We start from the raw sequence: 26,992 nt of genomic DNA on the forward strand, positions 1-26,992 counted from the left end.
CCTGGCGGAGGAAGTGAGATCAGAGGCCCCATGTGAGCGGATTGCAACACATGCAGCTGCCTGGAGAGAGGGAGCCGGTGTCCTACGTCAGAGCCGCCGCCGCCGCGGAGCCGCCGCCGGGGAGGAGCAGCCGCTACCGCCCAGGACTGGGCCCTTAGGTAAAGCGGGCGTAGGAAAGGCCGGCGCCCTATGCGGCGGGCTGTCGGGGCGGGGAGAAGAGGGCAGCTCGGGAGGTGGCGAAGAAGGGGGCCGCTCTGCCCCAGCGGCGGCGCTAACTCTGTGGTCTTGGTGTCTCCGGGCCCCGCCGGGCCGCTCTAGGGAGGAGGAGGCGAGAAGATGGCGGACGACCCCAGTGCTGCCGATAGGAACGTGGAGATCTGGAAGATCAAGAAGCTCATTAAGAGCTTGGAGGCGGCCCGCGGGTGAGCGCCGCGTCCGGCCCCCCCGAGCCCTCTTGGATCCCGGACCCCTCAGGATGGCCGCCCCCGCGCCGCATGGCCGGATGAGGAGAACCCGGCACTAGCCAACTCCCGCCTTCTGGACCTCTGGGTAGTAGCCTCTGACTGGAGGGCGAGGGTCGGCGCGGCTGGCCGGGAAAGAAGTCCTTCCCCCCCTTGGGGGTAAGGAGCCTGGTTCCCACGGCTCAGATCACTCGGCCCCCTCTCTGGAGAAAGCCACTGCTACTTTCGTAACCCTGTCGAGCCCTTAAATACAGCTCCTCACTTTTTGGGCTCTTGGTGCTGCCACCCGACTTGGATGCTGTTGGGGGAAGTACTTGGCGTTCCTTTCCGAACGTCCTACCCTGATTTTTCTCTCTTCCTCTCTCTTCACGTTCCTCAGACAGGCCTCATTAAAATGGCCTCCCCCACTTGGACTTACAAGTCCGGTGTGGGTGAAGTTTTGATGGTTGTAAAGAAGAGTTGGCCAAGAGAGATCTTCCTGGCTCACTTTTGTTTCTCTGGGTCTTAGACCTCTCCGAAGGTGACTTCCCCTAAGTTTTCTGAGTACCCTGGAGTTTCCTGGTTTTAGTTGCTCCAGGACTCGCCTATAAACCGAAAATACCAGCGTAAGCCGGATGGGGTGATGGTGGTTTTTGCTAACAAATCTGTTGTGTGCATATTCAAGTGAATTCCAGATAATGGGGGTGTTTGATAGTGTGTCCGTTTCTAGGTGAATAAGCGAGGTTGAAAGCAGCCATATGTTTTGTGTGAGAGTGTGCCAAAGGTATTTGTGTTTCTTCCATGTAGTTTGTTACTTTCCGAATTAATAAAAACTTTTTACTACTTGGGGTGTCCTCACCCTAAAAGTGGAACGTTATATATTCCTGCACTCCAGAGCATTTTTATAGGAGAGTGGCTTTCTTCCAGGTCATGTAAGGAAGTTAATTTCAGCACACAAATGAGACATTTTGTTTTTCAGCTCAAGTTTGTCACTGATGGGTAGCTTGATGGTGATATAGTGACCACCTTGGCACTAAGTTCATTCACTTTTTGAAATGGATTTGGCTTGATTCTAAAGTGCATGGTTTTAAAGCAGGATGCTTTTGCTTTGGTGTTTCATTGTTAATAAGTGAGCAGCACTAATTTCTGTTTGGGGTTAGACTTCTGAACGTTTGGCTCTATTTGGTGTTGTGTTCGTTCCTTTGATGTGTAGTATAAAAACTTGAGTTGAAGGTAGATGATTTTATTGTTATTATTTCTTAGGGTGTTTTTTTAATTTATTGGAATATAAAGACTTACTCATAGGAGCATGTACCATGTGGCAGAGTGAAAATAAATAATCCCAAATGTAAAAATACTGTATAGGAATGTTAATATAGGCCTGATTCATTATGATGCTAAGAATTAGCCGGGTACTATTGTTTCAGTAGGCTATCTTCTGTTGTTACTTAAAGCTTTCTGTGGGTTACTGACGTTTATGGATTACTGATGTTACACTGTTTCAAGTTGGACTGGAACCTGTAGGTTGTGTCTCAGTGCTTTCATTTTCATTTAGGCAGGTTCTTAGCTGAGCAGAGGTGGTGCTCGCCTTTAGTCCCAGGAGGCAGAGGCAGGCAGGGAGATCTGAGTTCGAGGCCAGCCTTGTCTACAGAGTTCCAGGAGAGGCTCCAAAGCTACACAGAAACCCTGTCTTGAAAAAACAAAAAAATAATTTGGATATAGTGTATTCTGTGAAGCAGTTAAAATATGAATTTATTAATTTGCTTATTTGAGTGACATTAACATTGGAGACAACACTTCTTAATAAGCTAATTTTCTTTCTCCTGGTTGATGAACAAACTAATTCTTAGATTTGTTCCGAGCCATAGTTCCTAACTACTTGAAAGTTTTAAGGCTCTCTTAAAAAGCCTTTGGAAACTTTACTTTCTAGTTTAGAAAAGTTCAGTAAAGTTTGAAGCATGCTGAACAGCATTTTAGACATGATTACTCTGTCCATAATAGCTAGGGACTCTTCTTCTAAACAAATAATGTGGTTTATAATCTTGTCCTACTTTGCTTAATAAGTTAGCCAGGACTTGGTTGCACCTTGAGCCCATGGAAATGTTAAGATCCTGTCCATCTCAGATGTTGGTCAGGGAGTGAAAAGTTTATTGTATGTGGCTCAGAACTGTCTTGGTAATCAGTTTCTTTTGGGAAATGACAAGATTTAATTTCCATTGCTAAGTTGTATTAGACTTTAAATTTTCATAGTGTTTTATGTGGCCCCTCCCCCAAAAAATGTTTTTGGTGGTTTTGGAAGCCAAGCTGGCCTCCAACTCATTATGTGGCTGACTGAAGCTGTTTTGACCTCCTGATCTGCTTCCAGGTGCTTCTGGGATTATAGGATGAGCTACTATGTCTGGCAATACTAAAATATTCTTAGTATAATTGTGATGGACCTTAAAGACAAATTAAATAGCAAAATGGTTCCATATGTACTAGTATTTTGAGAGAGCCCTAGTTGAGTGTCAGTAGAAAACTAAGGTTTGTAGCCAGGTGTAGCTAGCACAAGACTGAAGGTAGTGGTGGGTACCTAGAATTGTCTCAGAAATGAATAGGAACTTGTGGGCAGCATTAGGGTATGGGTCTGTTTCCATCCGTCCCATTAGCTTTCTTTCAACTCCTGTGTGTGCATGGATTTTTTAGAGGTCAAAGAGCAACTTTGGTATTAGTTGATTTTCTCTATGTTAAGTTCTGAGGCTGGAACTTGGGTTATCGGGGCCCAAGGTTGGTAGTGGGTTTGTTTGTTTGGTTGGTAGATTGGAGTTTGTTTTGTTTTTTTGGGTTGGTTGGTTTTTTGGCTCTTTGCTTGTTGATTATTGTTGTTTGGAGTCAGGTTCTCACTTTGTAGCTCTGGAATTTAATATATAGCTAAGGATGGCCTCCAGCTCACAGAGATCTTTGTGTCTCTGCTCATATGTGCTGTCATCATACTCAGCATAAACACTACTTTTAAAGTTTGCTCGGAAAAGTAATTTTGAAGTTTTACTCATTCAGTATGTGGTTGTCTTTTGGTATATAACCAAATGTAGTGTAGCTTAAAAAGAACTACCCACAAAATGGACTCAGTAGTTAAAATACTTTGACAGGATGAAATAACCACAATAGTTTAATGAGCATTTTGTCATAGATGCTTTGGAGTGATACATTGTCATTTAATATTCACAATAATAAATGTCACTATTTGATACACAAAGCAACTGAGGCTGAGAGTTTAGTCTTGAATGTCAAAGTGTAAAAATGTGAGACAAGATAAGTATAAAACAAACTGCAGAGGCCTGTATGACCCATGATACATTATTCTAAGCTTTGGTTTCCACATGTGTAACTGGGCATAGTAATCCAAATATCCAAATTCTAGTTTATGAACCAGTGTGCTATATTTTTTGTTTTCCAAAATATTCAAGACTAGTCTTAAAAATTACTCTTAAGTCCACAGGCTTTATTGTTTGTAGAATTGCATCTACAAAGGCTAAATACTAAAGGAGAAACTTGGTAGCCGTGTTTCATAACACCTGGGTTTTTTTGTTTTTTAACACATGGTTTTTAAGCTAATTGGCGTGTGCCTATTTTGTTTTCATTTAAGTGAGGCTGAGTATTGAAGTTTATATGTGCTAATAAGATAACCAGCTAGTTTTCTTACATATAAGCCTCCCTTAATATTTGGCTGTGTATGATTTTACCTCTTTATGATTACTCTTGGTATATCCTCCAAAGTTGGCTCATAAGGAAAAACATGTACATGGCTAAAACTGGGTGTAGTGCCATATGAGTTGAACCACAGTTGATTTCAAATAAGGAACTTGAAGCAAGTTTCTAGGCCTTTTTGTTTTTCTTTTTTGAGATAAGGTCTCTTGTGTTCCTGGCTGGGCTTGAACTCTTTCTTGATCTTTCTGCCTCAGTCTCCCAAATGCTGGGATTATAGGAATGGGCCACCAGGACCATTTCATCACTCTTAGCTCTGGGAAAAGGAATGGTCCTGAGTTCAAGGTCAGTTGGCTTCAGGAGACCGTTCTATATACATCTTTCTCCTCCTAATAAAAGGGACATTTTCTTTTGATTCTTGGAGACAAGGTTTTCTCCATGTAGCCCTGGCTGTCCTGGAACTCTGTATAGATCAGGTTGGCCTTGAACGCTAAAGATTTCACCTGCCTCTGCCTCTGGGACTCACCCAACAGAACATTTTCAAACTAGTGAATTTCAGGTAGTTTTGGTTTTACTCATTCTTCAGTATTCTTTTTAAAATGAAGCTAAATCTGGGTTTTAAAGATATTTTAATAGGTTCAAGCATGAGAATTAAGAGAAGAAAGTAAGAAACACCCAGAAAGTGCAGAGACTTGTTTGACATAGGACAGGTTATATGTATTTAACTATGTATAAAAATCTTGGATTGTTCTGGGCAGTGGTGGCATACGCCTTTAATCCCAGAACTTGGGGGGCAAAGGCAGATCACTGTGAGTTTGAGACCAGCCTGGTCTACAGAGTGAGTACTGGGACAACCAGTACAACAACACTATCTCAAAAAAGTGGAAAAAAGAAATTTTGAATTGTTAGTGATGATGTTTGACACAATATGTTAAAATGTCTATCATTGTGTATTTCTCATAGAGTGAGTCTTGCCATGTGGCCTAACTAAGTTCACCTCCACTGGCTGTCTGCTTGCCTCAGCCTTTGAAATACTGGGATTTTAAGCATGTGCCACTATTCCTGAATGCATGATGCTTTCCTGTTACATACACCGACATTGATCCTGTAGAAATCTCTTAAAGGAGCTAGGTCTAGGCATGGGACTAACTTTTAGCTACCTGTAAGTTGCATGTTCAAAGTCTGCCTGGATAACTAAATGACATCCTGACTCAAAATGAAATTTAAAAGGCAGTATTGTGATATCATTCAGTGGTAGGGTGCTTGCCCAGCACGTTTGGGGTAAGACTGTCTCCAAAAATAAGGTACAGAGTAATTGAGAAAGACCATTGTTAACCTCTGGCCTGCACCTGCATAAGAAAGTGGGCAGAGAGAGGAAGGTGGGTCATGAAGCACATCCATAATAGGATGTGGTAGTCTTCCTCGGATGCCTCTCCAAGTGTCTTAATTCAGAACTAGTCCTAACAGCTGTAGTATTCTGTACAAGAGTTCTATGTACTGTGGATCTAATGAATAATCACTCTTTGAGTTTCAAGTCTTGAAACACACATTGTGGTAGGGGACATACTTAACCCTTCCAAAGAAGAGAGATTCTCTAAACACACTCTTCAGTACGCAAGTATATAGCATTAGAATGCATTTATGGTAGCATGTAGTAAGGTTTTTCCTGTCCTTGCCAGACCGCATAGACCAATTGGACCCTTTTACAGGAGGGTTCTTTTTTTTTGAATTTAAGGGTTTAAGAGAGTACGTATGCCAATACTGTCGGGTAAGATACTTGCTTATGAGAAAACCAAAATTGATTAGCTTTGTAGCAGTGTTTTTATTGGTTTTAGAGTCTTCTTAAAGAGTGGGAAGGACATTTTTGCCTGCCTATTATCAGGTCTGTCTGTTCAGTTGGTCATCTCCAGCAGAGTTTTCTGAGTCCGGCCTATTCTCCAGGAATCTCAGAATAGAATCTTCTCCTAGGATACATTCTGTAGGTGTCTTTTCATTCTTCAGCAGCCTGCTATCTTAAGAGGGAGTAAGGATGGGGAGTTGGAAGGTTCGAAGCTCTTTTCCATCAGGTTAGAAATTATATGGCTTCCCACTCAGGCACTGAGAGCTCCATGAGACTGCCTCTAATAGCAGGCTTTATCATTGCCATTTGACATACTTTGGACCCTTAGCCACTATCTTTATTCCTCTTGCAGCCCTTCCTACTAGGTTCAAAGGACTTGGCATTTTTGGGTTCCTGACAACTCATTCTAGTCATGCTGATAATCTAGGGCCATTGGCCTATACTTGGTGTCTTGAGACAGGGTTTTGCTATGTTTTCCAGACATGTCTTGAACTCTCAATCCTGTCTTACTCTCCCAAGTGCAAGATTATATATAAGCCTCTAACATTGATCCTTTAATGTTTCCTTGATGGGTTTTGGGTTTTTTTGTTTTGGTTTTGTTTGGTTTTTCCAGACGGGCCTGGATTAGCTGGCCTCGAACTCACAGGGATCTTACTGCCTCTGCTTCCTGAGTTCTGGATTAGATTGCTTTTTGGTCTGGTGTTTGGGTTGGTTGAAGGAAAGAGGTCCCCTCTTATTTGTGTTGGCTAGGCCAGGCTAGCTGTGTGTCCACCCCGCCCCTCAACAGGGTTTCCTTTGTGTAGACCAGGCTGATCTCGAACTCAGAGATCCACCTGCCTTTGCCCCCCAAGTGCTGGGATTAAAAGGTTGTGCCATTACCACCAGGATAAAAATTTCTTTTTAAAAAATAAGAACATGGTCTGCTAGTCATCCCTAGAGTGGTAACACAAGCATTTTCAGCCCCTGTGAAGTACAGACTACTTTGTTTTGCTTTTTGAGTCTGTAGCCCAGACTAGTCCAGAGTTCACAAGAATCCTTGTGCCTTAACTTTCCAAGTTCTGTGATTTCAGGCAGCAGTCACTGTGCCCAATTACTGTCTTCGATGGCATATTGGATACTATCCAAAAAGAAGAATTGGGTTACTGCTTGGACAAAAACTAGAAAGTATCTTCTTATCAAGGCAGGTGTTTAAAAAACTGTTACTTTGAGGGGCTGGCGATGTGGCTCAGCAGTTAAAAGCTGGGTTTTTCTTTTTGTTTTTTAAGTATTGTTACTTTGTAAACCAAGTAATAAAGTAGCCAAACTTCATACTTGTAATCCCAGTAGAGGGGAAGCTAAAGCTGGAGGATCACAAGTTCAAGACCAACCTCAGCAATGAGACCCTTTCTCAAAAAAGAAAAGATTACTTTGTGTTTGCCTAGTATGTACAAAGCACTGCAGAAAAGTTGGTTTGGGCATTAGTGTTGTATTATGTGGCTGGAGTATCTTTGGCGTGGTAGAAGAAAGCAATGACTGCAGTTTTATAATTGTCATGGTGATGTTTCATTTTTTTGAAACTAGCCCTCCTGTCTCTACTTCCCACTGTACCCTATAGCTAGAGTGGTTCATTCTTTATTGTACTGGGGATTGAACTGGTTAAAATCTTTTGTAATATTGGAACTTGAATCCATGACCTCTTGAATGCTAGGCAAGTGCTCTTCCACTGAGCTACATATTCTTGGGCCCCCAGATTCTGTTTGTTGTTTAATTTAATTAATTTTAATTTATTTTTATTTTTCTTTCCTTTTTGATTTTCGAGATAGGGTTTCTCTTTGTAGCTTTGGAACCTATCCTGGCACTTGCTCAGGCTGGCCTCGAACTCACAGAGATCCGCCTGCCTCTGCCTCCCAAGTGCTGGAATTAAAGGCATGGGCCACCAATGCCCGGCCCAGAATTCATTTATTTTAGTTGGTAAATTAATGTGTGTGTGCAGGTGCCTGAAGAGGCCTGATGATTCAGATTACCCTGGAGTTACAGGCAGTTGTGAGCTTGAACTGTTGAACTCAGATCCTCTGGAAGAGCAGCAAGTGCTCTTACTCCAGCCTCAACATGTTTGTTCTTAATGAGCATTGTTAGTGAGAGAAATAAGTATATACTAAAAAAGACGATTAATGGGAGAGTTGTGACTTTTGCTTTATTTCAAAGTACTTCAATTGGTCAAGAAAAGGAACTTTTTTTCTTTGTAGCTTCCTGGCTAGAGCACTGATAGTGAGATCTTAACGCTGGTTGAGATTGCTATCTCCTCATAGTGCGTTGTTTTGACAAAACTAGAGAAATTTTCCAGCTTCTGCTGCTTCCTTGTGGAATATTCCAATAGGTAGTGTTGGGTTGTTCTTTTAGTAAGGATAGCACACACATGCCTGCCTGTCAGGATTACTTGTGGTAGTCAATTCTTTCCTTCCACCAAGTGGGTTCCAGGGATTGATCTCAGGTCATTAGATGTGGCAGCAAATGACTGACCCGGGCCATCTTGCAATCTTCCCTCTCCTCTCTTTTGTAGACAAGATCTCAAAGTAGGCCCTAAGCAGCTGGTTTTTCTGCTACCATACCTTGTTTATGTGATGCTAGAGAGCAAACCCAGGGCTTCATGTATGCTGGCTGGTCAAGCATGCCACCAACTGAGTTACATTACCAGCCCTTAGACTAACTTTCTAGTTCCAATTTTGTATCCTAACCGTTCTGTCCACCTCCTGACGTGCATCATAGATAATGGCATTAAGGTGAGGATCATCAAAATAACATGAAAAAAGAAACGTGTGGGATTTATTATGGTAAGAGAATATCCTAGCTTGAGCTTTTTTGTTTTTATTTTTATGATTTGTTTGTTTTTATTTTATTTGACTTGGTATTTTTCCCTGATTGTATGAGGGTATTGGATCCCTTGGAGCTGGAATTGCAGACAGTTGAGTTGCCTTGTGACTGTTGGGGCTTGAACCTGGGTCCTGTGGAAGAGCAGTCACTTAACCACTGAGCCAGCTTCTAGCCTTGTTTTTTGTTTTTCAAGATAAGATTTCTCAGTCCTCCTTTAATCCTAGCCTTTGGGAGGCAGAGGCAGGTGGATCTCTTTAATTGACTGCTATATCCTCCAGAAGGAACACCAATTTTCTTGAGGTTTTTTTGTTTGTTTTTGTTTCTCAAGACGGTTTCTCTGTGGCTTTGGAGGCTGTCCTGGAAGTAGCTCTTATAGACCAGGCTGGTCTCAAACTCAGAGAGATCTGCCTGCCTCTGCCTCCCGAGTGCTGGGATTAAAGGCGTGCGCCACCACTGCCCGGTGGAACACCAATTTTCCTGTCAGAAAGACTATATACACAAACATGTCTGTGCTGGTTTTTCGTTTTTTCTTTTTCTTTTCTTTTCTTTTCTTTTTTTTTTTTTTTTAATCTTGGTTGTATATACATTTGGGATCTGTATTTGTGTGTCTGTGTCTCCTTATGTGTATGGAGACATCTGTGTGCATGCATGTGCCACTGTGTATGGAGACCAAAGGACATCTTTGTGGAGTGTCCTTGTACTTGTGCATGTGTTTATTCAGAGAAGCACTGCTGCCCCTGGGCAGACTGAAATTGTGTTGTTTTGAGACAGAATATCGAATGACCCAGACTGTCCTCAAACTGCCTGTACAGGTAAGGTTGAATTTCCAACACATGTTGGGGCACAGCCTAGGGCAGCCGAAGTATGTGGGCTCTTTGGATTTCTGTTCTTAAATTTAGGCTTGCTTTGTGGAGATGCTTTGCCTTCAGCTGACCAAAAGATGGTCCTGCTTGGAAATACACAAGGTAGACACATTGTTTTGTGTTTGAGATAAGGTCTGGAACTTGCTATGTAAACCAAGCCTTAGCAAGATTTTACAGGTCAAAGGATGCTTCTGTATTGTTTGCCTAAAGTTAACCAAACGTGTATTCATTGCAAGCCGGGATTCAATGATTATCTTCAGTTTTCTTGTTATATCTCCTGGGTAAAGTTACCACATAAATGCTTTCCTGCCACAGTGCTGGCGGCTGAATCCTTAGGTGAGTAATGCTGCTCCTATCCTGTCCTATACTGGTGACCTAGGTAGAGGGACTTCCCTGTCAAACAGTTCATGAATGAGGGAAGGGAAAGCTTCTGACCGGCCAGATCTTTCCTTCCTGTGTTGTCTGCACTTTAACTGACCTAGTTATGTTTGCTTTGTGTATTTACTCTATTTACAAGTATTTCTTCCCTGTGACTACCAGAAGCTAATCCTCTGGGTAAATAAATTAAAGAAAAAGTCTTTGATAATGGAAAGTGCGCTGGTGAGCATGAGGAGGACAGAGGGCCTTGGGAGCTTTGTGTTAGTCATGGTTCTATGTTGTATCTTGCTTTTTATGTCTTTAATTTTTTAAGGCCTGTATATGAGTCATTGCTACATAGTATGATTCACTGGTCTTTTATTTTTTTATTACATTCATTTTTGCTGTGGGGGTGGGGGTCAGAGCAATCTCTTCTCTCATATCATGTGCTTCCAGGGGTTGAAGTATCTTTACCTGCTGAGCTGTCTCACCAGCCCCCCATTGGCTCTTGTTGCTTTGAGACAGGATCATACTTTGTTCCCAACTGGCTTCAGGCTGGCCTCAAATTTATGGCCTTCCTGGCTCTGCTTCCTGGCTCTGCCTTCTAAAATCTGGGTTTACCAACCCAGATAGTAACTTCTTTTTGTCTATCTTCTTCCTCTTCTGTGTGTGCCTGCCTGCCTGCCTGCCTGCCTGCCTGCCTGCCTGCCTGCGTGCGTGCTTGCGTGCTTGCGTGCATGCGTGTGTGTTCGGTTAGAGGACATCATCGGGTGTTTTGAGTCCACCTTGTTGGAGACAGCTTCTTTGTTTTAGCTGACCATTGAGCTTGTGGGAATTCTCCAGTGCCTGCTTTCCATCTTGCTAGGAGAGTTGTTACTGTTGTTGTTTGTTTTTGTTTTGACATCTCCCCACCCACTAGTTAACCCTGAAGCCCTAGGGATCTCCCTGTCTCTGCCTCCTTAGTTCTGGGGTGTTTCAGGCATGCATTGCCACACACACCTAGCTTTTTTCGTGAGTACTGGGGATTGGATTTAGATCCACATGGCTCTTTTCTGACTGGAACGTCTCCTTGCCCCTTTTACTGGCTCTTTTCCTATTTCTACTTCCTTCTTTGTTTCTTTATAGAGCATCTTCTTGCCATGTCTTGCTGTCTTGGGCTCTTTCTATGCCACCCTTCCAAGTGTTGGGATTATAAATGTGTATTCAATGACTTTTTTAAAATGAATGTAGATATTTGTCTGAGTACCACGTGAGTGCCTGGTATCCTCAGTAAGAAAGGGACTTTAGCTCCCCTAGAACTGGCTGCTGTGTGAGCCACCATGTAGACAGTTGAAATCAAACCCTGGGTGTTCTGGAAGAACAGCTAAATTACTCTTAACTGCCAAATCATCTCTCCAGTACCCTCACTGGCTCTTTTGATTTTGGAAAGGGATAAAATTACATCACTAAAGGTAATGAGACATACCTTTAATCCAGCACTGTGGAGGCTGGGGCAGGCTGGTCTATATAGTAAGCTCCAGGCCAGCCAAGGATACCCTGTCTCAGAGATAAGGAGGTGGTGAGAATGAGGATATGCTATAGCTTGGCCTTTATAACTAGCAGCTTCTCAAGTGAGAACTCTTTTTGTCTAGTGTCTGGAGGTCTAACTCTGGGTCTTGCACATGCCAAGCAAGTACTTTTATCACTGAGCTACATCCCCCTGCTGCAAGAGTTTTATTTCTCATTCTCCTTTTAAGGGGTATTTATAGTATGTGAACATGAAATACTCAACTTCCTTGAGATTTTATTCTTGTGTTTATACAAACTGGTCTAACAGCTTTGGCTTGCCTGGGGGGTGCATGAGTGAATCTGCTCCGAAACTTTCCTGGCAGAGGCCTTTCATCTGCTAGTGTTAAAGCTAGCATAAAAATTACCAGGTAACCTTAGTAGCCTGAACTATTCCTTCCTAAACCCTGGAGCACTGGGATACAGACATGCAACCCCATGCATCACCCCCACAAGCTATGTTTTTAAAATCTAGATTTCAACCCTTTCTAGTCAAGTGTCTTGAAAAGGTAAGTTCAGAGATGTTTCCCCCTACAGAGTAGGGAGAGTTATACATGGAAACCAGTTAAAGGTAGTTTTGTCCCTAAAATTTAGGGGTGGGTGGGAGATAGACCCTATGTGTCTTTGTGTGAGAGTACCAGAGAAGAGCTTCAGGTGTCCTGTTCTGTCATTCTCATATTTATTCCCCTGAGACAGGGTCTCTCACTGAGCCTGGAGCTAGGTTAGCAGCTAGGAAGTCCCAGTCTTTACCTCCCACAGCCCCAGAGTTACAAGTACATGTTTTTTATGTAGGTTCTGGGATCTGAACTCATGTCCTCGTGCAAGCACTCATACCCATAGAACCATCTCTTCAGTCTTAAACTTTAAGGTAGTATGTTTCACATTTAGCAACTTAGTAGAAATGTACCAAAGGGCAGGGTATACTTCTAAATCTGTTTGTCTGATTTAGGTTTTTGAGATGGGGGTTTCTCTTTAGGAGAGGCTGGACTCTGTCTGCTTCCTGTGTGCTGGGATAAATGGAGTGCACCACCACGCCCTGCTCTACTTCTGATACTTTTAAAGTGGATTCCAGGAATAAGATCACATCTTATCACTAAATGTGTTCACTGCCTTATCTTCTCTAAAATGTTACATAGGTGGGAATGCAAGGTTACCCTACTATTCTTAAAGCAAAATAGCTTACTGAATGTTTATCATCTTAACCTATCTTCGAGGAAAGTAAATAGCAGCTTATCTCAAGGTCATTACTCTGTCCTGCACATCATTATCTGACTTTGAGGTATTTTGGGTTTACTCAGTTTTATTTAGCTTCAAATTTTACAATCCTTTGCGTTGGGTTCCTATGCCATCATCTCTGTTATTCTCAGACCCAGCCCCTTATTCTACTTTGTCAATTCCATCTCTTAGGAAACTACTCTGTAAACTAGTGTTTGCTTAGAACTGGGCCCTTTTAAGAGAATGCCTCTGGTCCCTAAAGATTCTGGGAGCCTCTAAAGTGAAAGTATATGCTTCTTTGAAAATTGTTCATGGGGGGGAACGACCCACAGAAAATAGTTTGTATTTAAACTGACTTGTCTTGGGACTAGAGAGGTGGCTCAGCAGTTAAGAGCCCTGATTTCTCTTGGAGAGAACCTAGGTTCCGGGGGATTCACTGCCCTCTTCTGGCCTCTGAGGGTACTAGGCAGACAAGACAGGCTTATGTACCAGCAAAAAAAAAAAAAATAATACACTTAATAATTTGTTTTGTTTTGTTTGGGAGATGGTTCTAGATAGGGTTTCTCTGTGTATCCCTGGCAGTCCTGGTACTCATGCTGGGATTGAAGAAATGCACTACCACGCCCTGCCCTTCCTTCTTTCTCTCCCTCCCTCCCTTCTCTCTCTCTTTTTAGTTAGCTTTACATGTCTTTACAGAAATCTTACCAAATGGTTCTCACACATTGTATTCTATCTTATGTGCTATCTTTGTGTATAGTACACGCATGGATGTTAATGTGTGCATGTGTGGAAACTGGCACGGGTATTTTCTTTTATCACTCTTCACTTATGTTTTGAGATGGTCTTCACTTGAACCTGTGAGCTCTGGGGATCCCCCTATTTCTGCCTCCCTAGTGCTAAGATTACAGGCATGTGGCAGATGCCTTTACCTATTGAGGCTTCTCTCTCTAACCAACTTTATGTGTATAGTCATTATAGATGAGTATGTTCACATTAAGAACCAGCCTTCAGAACTCTTTTTCAACTTACAAAACTGGTTTATATTACTGCTTACATACCCTGCCCTACTCCTTGGTGTTAAGAGTTTGAACCTGTGACTTCGTGCATGCTAGACAAAAACAGAACTAGAAAATTTGAAACCAGGTGTGTATCTGCTTACTGCTGATGGTGTTTTGAAAGTCCAGGTTAAAGAGGTGGTGTTCTCCTGGGTCATACAATTCAGCCTTGTCTTTTGGTTCTGGGTATTTGAATTTGTTTCCATACTTAATCAGGCTCTCAGTGCATTACTCTTTTAAAAATATATTTAATTTGTGTTTTTGCACACATGTTGTGTGATAGACTTTATTGTCTTACCCCCTTGGAGCCAATGTTACTAGGCATGTACAGAATACCTGACTTGTTGCAAGGGTTCTGGGACCTCAACTACAGGCTCTTTTGTGTGCTCTCAAGTTCCCAGCCATCTCTAGTCCCTGCTTGACTCTTGAAAAAAAAAAAAAAAAAAAAAAAACTTTAGTCAAATCAGTATGATCAAAACACATTCTTGGTTGCATACTCCTTTAATCCCAGCAGAGACAGGAGGATCTCTACAGTCTACATAGCTCCAGAACTATATAAAAAGAAAAAAAATTCTTGATACAAATTGTTTCATGACTGGGATATTTGCAAATTGCATTACTCTCCTATCAAGAAAGCACTGTGTATGCTGGATTAGTGTTTGAGGGGTTTTGTGGCAAGCCTAGCATTTAAGAAGAAAGGGAAGGTATTAAGTGAAACATTTGTCTGGACTTTGGAAGACTTGTTGCATTGTCCTGGCATTAACTTCTCTCACCGAAGAGCCACCAGAATCTTAAGCCTCCACTGTTGACAGGCTGCATTCATGGTCAAATTCCAGCTTGTTGGTCCTCCATAGCAACCATCTCTCTTCATCCTTGAGAATGAGGTATTTCCCTTTGAGTGCGTTCATTACATGACTAATCTCCATATTGAAGTAATTGAGCACTTACTGTTTACTGACTCTTGTTTGGCTTTCTTTGGAAAATGCACTGATGTAGTTACTGCTTTTCTGGTACTGTCCAGACAATGTGCTTTTGTCATATCTGGGCTGTCTCACCATAGCTCATTTTCCTGGTGGTAAACATGAATTTAAAGTAATGTGTTTCTCTCTCTAGCAATGGCACGAGCATGATATCGCTGATCATTCCTCCCAAAGACCAGATTTCACGAGTGGCAAAAATGTTAGCAGATGAGTTTGGAACTGCATCTAACATTAAGTCACGAGTAAACCGCCTTTCAGTCCTGGGAGCCATCACATCTGTACAACAGAGACTCAAACTTTATAACAAAGGTAACCATTTCCCTCTCTGCTTTGTCTGCTCTGCTCCTGCCCTGGTGCTTTACTGCTGTCTTCAGGCAGCTGTTGTCATTGTTCTTTAGCTTTTTTTTTTTTTTTTTTTTTTTTTTTTTAAAGTCCATTGAGCACTAAGTAGTATTTGCTATACTTAAGGAATAAATCCTACTGAAACATCTCAGAGGAAGTTTTGCAATTAGGGTGAGAATTTTGCCTGTAAGTCTTTTGGTTTTTTGAGACAGGGTTTCTCTGTATTGTTTTGGAGGCTGTCCTGGAACTTGCTCTGAAGACCAGGCTGGCCTCGAACTCACAGAGATCCTCCTGCCTGTGCCTCCTGAGTGCTAGGAGTGCTCCACCAATGCCCGGCTGCCTATAATTCTTAAGGGTTTCTCTGTTTTATTTAAATTGGTGGCTCTGGGAACAGTTGAAGTAGAGAAATTGTTTATGTTCTTTGCAGTACCTCCAAATGGTCTGGTTGTTTACTGTGGAACAATTGTAACAGAAGAAGGAAAGGAAAAGAAAGTCAACATTGACTTTGAACCTTTCAAACCAATTAATACATCATTGTATTTGTGCGACAACAAGTTTCATACAGAGGTAAGAGTGAGCGCTGAGCCCATTAGTGGCTACTATCCTTCCTTCAGCTTCCCCAGCTGCAGTCCACTGCTAGTCTACTTTCTATTCATAGGTTGGCTTACACATCCATTTAGTGGAATCCTACAGTCTAGTCTTTTCTTTATCCTTTTTCAAGATTGTTTTTGTAGTAACATATTTCTATTTTACCACTTAATCATTGAATACTCTGTAGTAGTAGATAAGCCACAATATTTATGTGTTTATAAATTGATGTCTTTGGGTTGTTTTCACTGTCTGGCTTTCCTGGACAATGTTACTATAAACATTCATGCACAGGGATTTGTTTGTAATCTTTTGTTTTATTTTTGTAGATTGTACATGTAGAAATAGAATTGGTAGCTCAGACAGTAACCATAGTTAATCTTTTGAGAAGTCACTTTTCTAAACCATAGGCAACTGTAACCCTTTACATGTTTTTTTTTTGTTTGTTTTTTGTTGTTGTTTTTGTTTTTTCCCTGTGTTGGGGGTGCTGGAAAAGGAAGAGGTTCCATGTTGCTGGGCTAATTTTGAATTCCTGATCCTCCTGCCTCCACCTCTGAAGTGCTGGGCACTTCAATAGATTGTTTGAGGAAAATGCAAAGTTGGATTTGGATAACTAGTTAGAAGCAGGTGATTGGATGCTCATTGATTGATTACCTCTTGCTATTTACCAGTGATACTTATATTATAACACCTTAGTGCTAAACTCACAATTGTTAAAAAATAAGCAAATAAAATGCATTTAGTGACAGTTTTTCTATCTCATTTTTTGTTCTTATGAAACCTGAGTGACAGAGCTAACTACGATGAACATTAATAGTGGAAAAGGAACCTCATTAGACTGACCTAAATCAGTCAACAGTAAGCAATCAGGAATTCACAGCTGGCTCCTACTTTAGTCTCTTGCCTTTCATCAACCTAGAGAAAAACCTGCAATGGAATTAGAACTGACATTTGTCCACAGTTTACAGTGGGTGATTTTTGCTAACTTGACAGGAAGTCCAATCCCAGTTGAATCTTGGTTGACTGTATGATGATCTAGCTTAGCTTCTAGTGTCCCAGCAAAGGCCTCTTGGGACTGTTAGCCATCCTGTGCAACGAATTTGCTTATATCAACTTAGATGAAAGCAGATTTTGGATCTTTTTTACTTAAAAGTACCCAATAGCTGTATTGTCTGGTTTTAGCTCAGTTATTATATTAGCATAATTGATTTTTACTTTTCTTCCAGTAGTCATTAAAATGAGTAGAACTAAGAGAAATTCTAGTACCCCCAGCACCCAGAATTCCCCCATACTTAGTTTTTTACATGGATCCAAACTAAGTCCTTATGCACAGAAATCACCTTACCTACCAAGTCACTTCCTCAATAGGGTTTTGTTTTCTAGACTAGACTAGACTAGACTAGACTAAACTCGGTTCTCATGCTTCTGCTTCCCAAGTGCTGGTATTATAGGCACATCACCATATCAAACTTGCAATATGCATGTCTTACTGCTAAGTTTCATTTGTCTAAAGATAGATTGCTAATTGAGTAGCCTGCATTCTAGGCATTTTTATAAAGAAGGTTTCTTATCCTTTAATTAAAATAGAGTGATTTCTCAGTTAAACAGAGATCAAAACCTGGCAATTAGTGATATTCCGGGCCTTAAGTCTCAGTCCATCACAGAAAATGTATATCTGTGGGTCCCAGGGCTGTTTATATATAGCTCTCAGGAGAGGCAGAGACACAAAATAATATATAACTCAATAGTGCTCCTATAAACTCTAACCCTGGGGCTGGAGAGATGGCTCAGTGGTTAATAGCACTGACCTCTTCCAGAGGACCCACATGGCAGCTCACAGGTATCTGTAATTCACATTCCAGAGGATCTGACACTTTCACACAGACATACATGCAGACAAAACACCAATACACATATAAAAACCCAAAACAAAAAGCCTATAATCCCAGCACTGGGGAGGCAGAGAGAGGCAGGCGGATCTCTGTGAGTTCAAGGCCAGCCTGGTCTACAGAGTAACTTCCAGGACAGGCTCCAAAGCAATACAGAGAAACCCTGTCTTGAAAATAAAATAAAATTTAAAAAAAAAAAATTAAAAATGATGAAAGGGGAAAAAACAGACCACAATTTTCTACTGAAATTTTGATTGGTTGGTAGTTGCTTGGTTAGTTAGGATTGAGTTTGGAGGTAGTCTCTCACTATGAAGTTCAGGTTGGTTTGAACTGGAAATCCTCCTATGTCTGCCTCTCTGGTACTGGAATTATAGAATACCACTGTGTTCACCTAAAGTTCCGTGTGAATGTGGGAGAGAAGGGGAAGGGGAACAGACTCTGTGGCTTGCTTGTGGAGGTCAGGACAACTTTTTGGGGGTTGATTCTGTGCTTCCACATTGACTTTGGGGACCAGGTGTAGGCATCAGGCACCTTTACTTGCTGAGCCATCTTGACTGCCCAAGTTTAGGTTTTGTTTCTTCTTGTTCTTACTGTGGTAAAATTCAAATAAATCACCCTAACTGCTTTTAGTTGTGCAGTTAAGTGGGTACCATCACCATCTTATCTCCAGAACTAACTCTGTAGCTGTTAGCAATGAACATTTCCCCTTCTCCTTCCCTGCAGAATGGAAACCACCATTCTACATAAGTGTTACAGCATATTTATATGCTGTAACATATAACATAACATAAATTACTCCACTCCCTCCATAGTGTTCATACTGTGTTGAGTGGGACAAAAGGGTTTGAGTGTCACTTTGAATTTTGTCTCAGCCTTGGCAGAGCATTGGAGTTCATTGTGCAGTGTTGTGTTTGTTTTTTAGGCTCTTACAGCATTGCTTTCAGATGACAGCAAGTTTGGTTTTATTGTAATAGACGGCAGTGGTGCTCTTTTTGGCACGCTCCAAGGAAACACCAGAGAAGTCCTGCACAAATTCACTGTGGATCTCCCAAAGAAACACGGTATATAGGAGGACTGCTTGAGTCCTTTTACTTATGTCTAACAGTAGTCAACTAAGCATCTGTTTGTGCTAACAGTTATGGAGGTGGTGTTTTCTGTCTTTAGCTTGACTGAGTATTTTATTTTTACTTCATGGCATGTTGTTAATAGTTACCCCTGTCTTCCCCACCACTTTTGTGTCAAAGGCAGAGGAGGTCAATCAGCCTTGCGTTTTGCCCGTTTAAGAATGGAAAAGCGACATAACTATGTTCGGAAAGTAGCAGAGACTGCTGTGCAGCTGTTTATTTCTGGAGACAAAGTGAATGTGGCTGGTCTGGTTTTAGCTGGATCAGCTGACTTTAAAACTGAACTAAGTCAGTCTGACATGTTTGATCAGGTAAGAGATAAGGAACTACTGTTGTGGGCTCTCTAGTGTGGGGACATTCACCCTCCGAATGTTATATGCACATGTTTGCATTCCTACCCATAAATTCTCTAGGTTAAAAAAAAATCTCTGGGTGGAGAGATGGCTCAGTGGTTAAAGGTACACACAGGTTATACAGAAGACCTAAATTTGGTCCCAGGACTCACATCAGATGGCTCACAAATACCTATAATTCTAGCTCCTGGGGATCCAATAGCAATTTATTTCTCTTTTTTTGAGAGAAAAGAGAGTGGGATTTTAGTAAAGGTATTTGAGGTCCTAATGTTTTTGTTTCTATTTGTGTCAGAGGTTGCAATCAAAAGTTTTAAAATTAGTTGATATATCCTATGGTGGTGAAAATGGATTCAACCAAGCCATTGAATTATCTACTGAAGTTCTCTCCAACGTGAAGTTCATCCAAGAGAAGAAATTAATAGGTACCACTGAAATGCTACTGTTTTGCTTATTCTGTGAAATGTTTTTGGTGTGTGTGTATGAAGTAAGAAACTGAAAAAGATATAAAAGAAAGGGCTAGGTGTAGTAGTTCATACTAGTAATCCCCACACTAGGGTGGCTGAGGTTAGTTCAAGAGTTCAAGGTCATCCTTGGCTACAAGAACTTTTAGGCCAACCTGGGTTATATGAGACTCTTTCCCAAATAAAACTAAAGTGTAAAAAAAAAGAAAAGAATGGAAAACCAAACATTTTCATTGGGGGGTGGAGTATCAGTGGAACATAGGTGGCACATGCCTTTGTAATCCCAGCACTCAGGAACTGAGGTGTAGTGGTGTTGCCACAATTTCCAACCAGCCTGATTTTCAGGGTGAGACTTTGGGGTAGAGGCCAGTGGGGAAGTGGCTCAGTAGATAGAGTGCTTGCCTAGCATTCACAAGACCCTTGAGTCAGTACACAGCACCAGTATAATATACTGGTTGGGGAATCTGTAATCCCAGCACTCTTTGTAGTAGAGGCAGGAAGATCAGAAGTTCAAGGTAATCCTTAACTATATAGCAAAAAAAGTCAGCTTGTGCTGTACAAGACCTTGACTCAAAACAAAAACCTGTATGGAATCCTTCTCCCCCCCCCCCCCCCCCCCCCCTTGCCCCAGCTATGACTCTAGACAGGATCCAAAGAGGTGGCTTGCCGTGTCCTCCATGTATCTTATGGAAAGTACAGCACCATTCTTTAAAAGGGTGACTCAGGAGGAACAAGGAGCTCAACAGAGATGGTTCAGGAACCCTTGGTCTCCTCTGCCACATGGGCCTGAGGCAGATTGCAGCTAGGCACTGGCAACAGGCACTGGTGGGTCACCCGTCAAGCCTGTGATGAAAGTGGGATTCTTTTTATAGCGATCAGGACTGGTGGAATTGATTATGTAATCTTCTACATAACAAAACCACAGCTGTGCAAGGCCTTTAGAGAAATTGTGTCATATTTGCTTATAACATATGTACAACCACCACAGGCCTAGCTCTATAGTACACATTGGCATGCTGTGCTTACTGTTTTAATCCATAGTTGACTAAGTCATGGATATTGAGAGCCACCGTATATTTCATTGTTATATTCCCTAATCCACAGGGCGATACTTTGATGAAATTAGCCAGGACACGGGCAAGTACTGTTTTGGAGTTGAAGATACACTAAAGGCTTTGGAAATGGGAGCTGTAGAGATTCTAATAGTCTATGAAAATCTGGATATAATGAGATATGTTCTTCATTGCCAAGGCACAGAAGGTAAAGATGAAAAAGAAAATATTGTTACATTTCTCTGTGTTCAGGAAGCTTTGGTTTCAGGCATAGTTACAAGGGAGAATATAACTGCATGGGTCGTGTGTTGTGTTTTGTCCCTGTCTGTGTTCTCTGTGCCGTGCCCCCCCCCCCCCCCCCAGCTATTTGATGCCTGTTCACAGTTAAATTTGTCAGGGAATGGGGTTATACTGTGAATGCCTTTGATGTTTCCTTATGGGAGCAGGGTACCAAGGTGTATGCTTACGGGAAGGTTTGATAGTTCAGGAGTCCTTTCTTATCTAATCTCCTCTTAGAGAGTTGATTACATCTATTAGTATTGTCAGAGCCAGGTTAACACACTTTTCTTTTTTGACTTTTAATACTGCAGAGGAGAAAATTCTCTATTTAACTCCAGAACAAGAGAAGGATAAATCTCACTTCACAGACAAAGAGGTATGTATTTTTTTTTTTATGCTAACATTCAAAAAACATTGGTAACACAGAGTGTCAGCCTTAGGAAACAAAGCCTTATTCTAGTTAGACAGCAGGAGAGGGAACAGTATCTAACAAGTAAGCTTGGTGTGGTGGTATATCTTTAACCCCAGTACTCAGAAGGCTGAAACGGGCACTCTGTAAGTTCAAGGCCAGCTAGAACTACATAGACCCTATCTCCAAAAAAAAAGTTAAGAAGTAAGGAAAACATTATTATTCTTCAAATAACATAGATTTAGTTTGAGTAGCACTGTCCCACCCTATGAGACCTGTGTTGCTTTATTTTATCAGCTTTTCCTTTGCACTTAGCTAGGTTTAAATGCATCATCATGATTTATAACAAACACTGCTGCCCTAAACAAGACAGCTCTCATGGTAGCTTCCTTCAATTCTGAGTTGGGCTAGTGAAGAAAAGGTATGCGCTGCCTGAGAACTGGCACCAGCAGTTTGTCTTCTGGCCACTGCATGATGCCTTCTGGCGGTATACGCCATGTACATACAACCCTGAATGCTTTTGAAAACAAGGCTGCCAGTGGGGCTGAAGAGATGGCTCAGCAGCTAAGAGTACTTGTTCTTTCAGAGGACCCAGGATTGGTTCCTAGCATCTACATGGCAGCTCACAATTGCCTATAATTCCAGGTCATGGGCACCGTGTATACATGTAGTGTGTTTTTTGTGGGGGCGGGGTTTGTTTCATTTTTGTTGTTGTTTTGTGTGTGTGGGGTTTTTTTTTTTTTTTTTTTTTTTTTTTTTTTTTTTTTTTTTTTTTTTTAAAGCAGCCCTGTGGTATGTCTTTTCTGGGCTGTTGAATAAAGAGAAGCTACAACAGCCTAGTTTCTGGATTCAGCAATAGGAATCATAAGTCAACTGCTAAGTATTTTGTTGCTGAGGCTACAGGCTGAGGTGAAATACTAAAATAATCAGTTTACCCTTTCAGTTATGTTCCCAAGAACAAGGATAGGATATATTTAGGATTATACATTTATAGTACTCAAAATGGGCCGGAGGATGAATGATGATGTGCAGGGCATTGAGAGGATCGGGCTGAACTTTATATTCTAACCATTGTTTCTGTGTCGTGACTGCCCCTATAGACTGGACAGGAGCATGAACTGATCGAGAGCATGCCCCTCTTGGAATGGTTTGCTAACAACTATAAAAAATTTGGAGCTACACTAGAAATTGTTACTGATAAATCACAAGAAGGATCACAGTTTGTGAAAGGATTTGGTGGAATTGGAGGTGAGTAGCAAACTCCAAACAGGGTTTCTTACCAGAAATAAGTGGCATATGCTCTCTACTTGAAAGAGTTGGTTAGAGCAGCAGGCAGTGGCAGCACATTCCTTAGTTTGATCCACCTTTGGTTATCTTTTAAATTTTTTTTCTTCGAGACAGGATTTCTTTAATGGTTTTTGTTAGCATATATTATGTGTAATAATGGATCTCCTGGGATGTTTAATGGGTGGGTTTGGTTTGGTTTTTCAACACGGGGTTTCTATGTGTAGCCCTAGCCATCCTAGAACTTGCTTTGTAGACCCTCCTGGCCCTGGACTGGAGAGATCTCAGTGCCTCTGCTTCCCAAGTGCTGGGGGACTAATGGGACTAAAATCTTGCACCACCACACTCAGCATGTTTTTTTTAATGCATGTACATAATGTATTTTAGTCATTTAGTCTCTGGGGTCTTGTTTTGTGTGTTTTATGTGGGCACAAGAGTGTCGTGCATGCATATGGCGGTCAGACAGCTTGCAGGAAGAATTGGTTCTTTTCTTCCACCGTGTGAGTTCTGGGAGTCTGCTTGTACAGCAAGTGCCTCTACCTACAGCACCATATTGCTGGGCCTGTGTTTTGTTTTGGGGAGTATAGTGTCTACAGACATTCAGGTTTCTGAGGATAACTGGGAGTCTACTCTCTTTCCACCATGTAGGTTCCAGGCTTAGCACAAGCACTGTTTTTGTCTGCACCATCTCCCCCTTCTCCATTGTGGCTTTTTTTTGGTGGGGGGACTGGTCTGGGACTCACTGTGCCACCAAAATTGGCCTCCAACTGGAGAATCCTTGTGCCTGAAGTTTGTATTTGTGAACCACCATGCCTGTGGCTAGTCATTACCATTTTGTAATTCTGGAAGAGGACGGGCTAATCTTGAAAGATCAACCCCTTCCTGCTTCAAGAACCTGGGTTACTCACTCTGCTTTGCTTCTCCAGGTATCTTGCGGTACCGAGTAGATTTCCAGGGAATGGAATACCAAGGAGGAGACGATGAATTTTTTGACCTTGATGACTACTAGGTAGTCGACATGGGTCCGGCAAAATGTGCCTCACCCTCCAGCATTCAACCCAAGGAGCATACCCGTGGTGGAATCCAAACAGATCCCTGCCTTACAATTGGAACATTTCCAGAACTTAATCCGTGAGCATTGGATACTGAAAAGAAAAGCGAAACAAAACCAGACCCAACCCTACACTTTGGTTTGTCATGGTGTCAGCGCAGCAGCCTACAACTAAGTTCCTAAATGCCACTTCGGACTAATTTAACAAAGAATCCCAGTTTTTACTTTTACTTGATGGTAAAATTGGTTGCTCTTGTATTTTATGAAAAAAAAATGATTTTTTTAACCTTCATACATAGAAGCAAAAATACTTTAACTGCTGTAAACCTTCAAAAATTAGTAGAAGTGAGATCATACTGGTTTGTTTCTTATTTTGATCGGAGAATAAGTAAATTGCTGCATTTCGCAGTGACCCATTTACATGGCATTCTCAGCTTAGACTGCACAAGAAGAAATATATGTGGTGAAATATTGGAACTGTTTCTCTCTTGGTCTCTGTTTAATGTTGAAAGGGTGAGCTAATAGGCAATTTCAGCTTCACTCCCTCACACTTCCCCACTCCCAGACTGTTTCAAAGGTGCAGGTTGTGTGGCAAAGTCAGACTGAGTGCTGTAACACTGGGCCAGTGCACTCTCGACTTCCATCTATTTGAAGGCACATTTGAGCCGAGCATTTGGGAGCCCTTTGTGTCACTAACATTAATGAAGACGCTCCCTATAGTCTCGGCCTACTAGAAACCAGTTTGGGATGGACATGATAGGGCTTCTGTGCTATTGCTGGGATTGGGAGAAATAAAACATGCAATTTAAGTGGAACCAAAAAAAAAAAAATTCAAAGGTGATTTTGCTTGGATCTATTCTTGATAATAAAGGGAGGTGGTCGTGTTTCCTTGTGTTGGATGGCATGAGATTATGTGAATGTTTTGATTTTTTTTCTTTCAAATGAATTGCAAAATTTTTCGAAGGAACAACAGACAAGACATGTATGACTGTGCATGTTTCTCAAACCCCTGATGGGGCTGGAGCATCTGTTTCAAAAATGGGACTTACAAGCACCTCTCAGATGAGGAAGTATGGGAGGAGGGTGGGGAGGGATGGGATTGGGAGGGATGGGACACAGCTTCTGGCACCATGGATTAAACCATGTTAGATCCAAAAGTTGGCCAAAAACCTGAAGCAATGCTTCACAGCTGGGCTGTAAGTTGGATTTGAACCCAGTTGAAGTACAAGGTCATGGTGTGTTCAAGGTGGTGACAGTAAACAAAGCGTAGGATGTGCCCAGTGGTAGCAATGGGGGAAAGTATACCAAGTGGACTTTGAAGGACCAAAGGTTTTTAAAGTCAGTTGGTATCACCCACACTCAATCAGGGTGGTGGGTACATTGGGTTTCAAATTGGGTACTTTTAACACTTTCGTGCCTGACTGCCGTTCTTCACGGACTTGACTCAGTCACTTGTAGCTTTATTGGTCTGAACCAGCTCTTTGTTCCCAGGTTACAGACCTGCCTATCGTTCCAATAATCCTGTTTCACTTGAATGAAGGGAGTATGTCTTACATGTAAAGCTTTGGTTCTCACACTGTACTCTGAGGTCCAAATGACTGTCTGTCGTGTAACCTGATGTCTCAACCCCCAGGGAGAAGAGTCAATTCTTTGGTGTTCACCAACATGGGAAGCTTCACCAGAACAGGCTTTTGCTTTGGGCTCTGCTGTTGGTTCGCAGAACACCCAAGAGCAAGCACCACACTCTTCCCAGCAGTACCTTGGTTTTGCCATTGTAAATGGGTCTAATGTGATATGACAAGACCAGAGAAACTGGATGTAAATTGACATGTTTGGATATGCTTGTTGTTTCACAGGATACATTTAGGGTATGCAGCTCCTTTTGTAGTTTTTATTTTTACTATTTAAGTTTGGAAATGATGCCAAATTTTTGTATTTCTTTAATCAATGTGTTCTCCTTGGTGATATATATTGCATTATATATTGATGTGTGTATCAATATATACCGATATGTGTTACACTTACGCATACAAACACACATAAGTGAGAGGGGTGAAACCGTAGCCTGCACTCCCTAGCCTCTGCAGAGAGACCCTAAGAGCAGAATCTCGGTGTTGTGATGTACAGAAATGGAGAAGAGTATTAAACCATATTTAAGAATATATTTTGTGTGCTTGAGATTTTTTAGGAATGTTCGTAGAAAAGTCTGAACTACAGAGACTGAATTTTCCCACTTCTCAGATTAGGCGTGGCTAATAAATGCTTAGCATTAGAGTTACATTCATTGTATCTGTCAAAGTGACGGATAGCTGAAGTTGTGATCCCAGGGTCATGCTATAGGAGCTTCCACTTTGATGTGTATATCAGAAGGAAGTTTACATGTGTTTTGCTTTGTTTAAGATATTTCAAACCTACCTATACTCTCCATAGAGACTGGTGGTGTCACCTTCCAACAGGTAAGGATGGGTTTCACTAGCAGCTCTTTGTTAATGAAATCAAAATTGTATCCCAGTACCAATTCTTGTTAATGTCCACTTGCCTTTGAGTCTTATTAAAAGGGGTCATAGTCCAGCATGGTGATACATAAACTGGAGGCAAACATAGGAAGATTGTGTTTGAGGCTAGTTTTGGCTTTGTAGCACGATTGGGGGGGGGGGGTGAAAGATCTGGGCTATGGTAGCACACTGTTAATCCCAGTACTCCTGGAGATAGAGGCAGGCAGATCTCTGAGTTTGAAGCCAGCCTGGTCTACAGAGTGAGTTCCAGAACCGCCAGGACTACACAGAAAACACACGCACACACACACAGAGCACACAGAGTCAAGAGTGTGAAAGAATAGTCTGGGGTCAGATAGTTGGCTCAGCAGTTAAGGGGACTGGCTGCGAGCCAGGCCAAGTGGTGCATGGCTTGAATCCCAGCATTGGGGAGGCAGGGGCGGGTTCCAGGAGAGCCAAGGCTCCACGGGTAAACCCTGTCTTGAAAAATGGGAGGTTGCAAGTGCTCAGGTTCAGTTGCCAGCACCCACATGGTGGCTCACAGTGGTCTGTAACCCAATCCTAGGGCATCCAGTGCCTTCTGACTAGACTAGCACCAGGTGCACACAGATGCACATGCGCAGAGGTGAGTAAAGTATTCCTACATAGGTCAGAGCAGAACTAGCCTGGCACTTTCCTTCACCCTTGTTGCATTCATTCCTCACTTTGGCCTGGGAAGTGTCTACAACATGGGAGAGCCAGGCAGACCAGACAGGCTCCAAAGGTACACGGAGAAACCCTGACTTGAAGGGGAAAAAAAAATCTGGTATGTGGAAGACCTGTATTCCCAGCAGGTG

General features: G+C 42.0%; 1 protein-coding gene across 1 annotated transcript; it reads left to right on the forward strand.

Annotated features, from left to right (window-relative positions):
* Nucleotides 1-25,823, forward strand: Etf1 (eukaryotic translation termination factor 1). The gene is made up of 11 exons (XM_027400740.2): nucleotides 1-158; nucleotides 319-422; nucleotides 14,963-15,138; nucleotides 15,599-15,738; nucleotides 18,571-18,709; nucleotides 18,893-19,083; nucleotides 19,418-19,547; nucleotides 20,691-20,846; nucleotides 21,229-21,293; nucleotides 22,427-22,574; nucleotides 23,537-25,823. Exons 2-11 carry the CDS (start codon nucleotides 337-339, stop codon nucleotides 23,617-23,619), a joined length of 1,314 nt encoding a protein of 437 aa, XP_027256541.1. The 5' UTR covers nucleotides 1-158; nucleotides 319-336; the 3' UTR covers nucleotides 23,620-25,823.
* The last annotated feature ends 1,169 nt before the right edge of the window (nucleotides 25,824-26,992 follow it).

The sequence above is a fragment of the Cricetulus griseus genome, chromosome 2 (assembly GCF_003668045.3).
Source record: "Cricetulus griseus strain 17A/GY chromosome 2, alternate assembly CriGri-PICRH-1.0, whole genome shotgun sequence".
NCBI classification, from domain to species: Eukaryota; Metazoa; Chordata; class Mammalia; order Rodentia; family Cricetidae; genus Cricetulus; species Cricetulus griseus.

Bases quoted from the DNA above. Each gene is read 5' to 3' on its own strand.
- Etf1 (XM_027400740.2), top strand. From the start codon at position 337: ATGGCGGACGACCCCAGTGCTGCCGATAGGAACGTGGAGATCTGGAAG. The intron at 19,084-19,417 runs GTAAGAGATAAG...TATTTGTGTCAG, and splicing joins AGTCTGACATGTTTGATCAG to AGGTTGCAATCAAAAGTTTT. The intron at 22,575-23,536 runs GTGAGTAGCAAA...TTGCTTCTCCAG, and splicing joins AGGATTTGGTGGAATTGGAG to GTATCTTGCGGTACCGAGTA.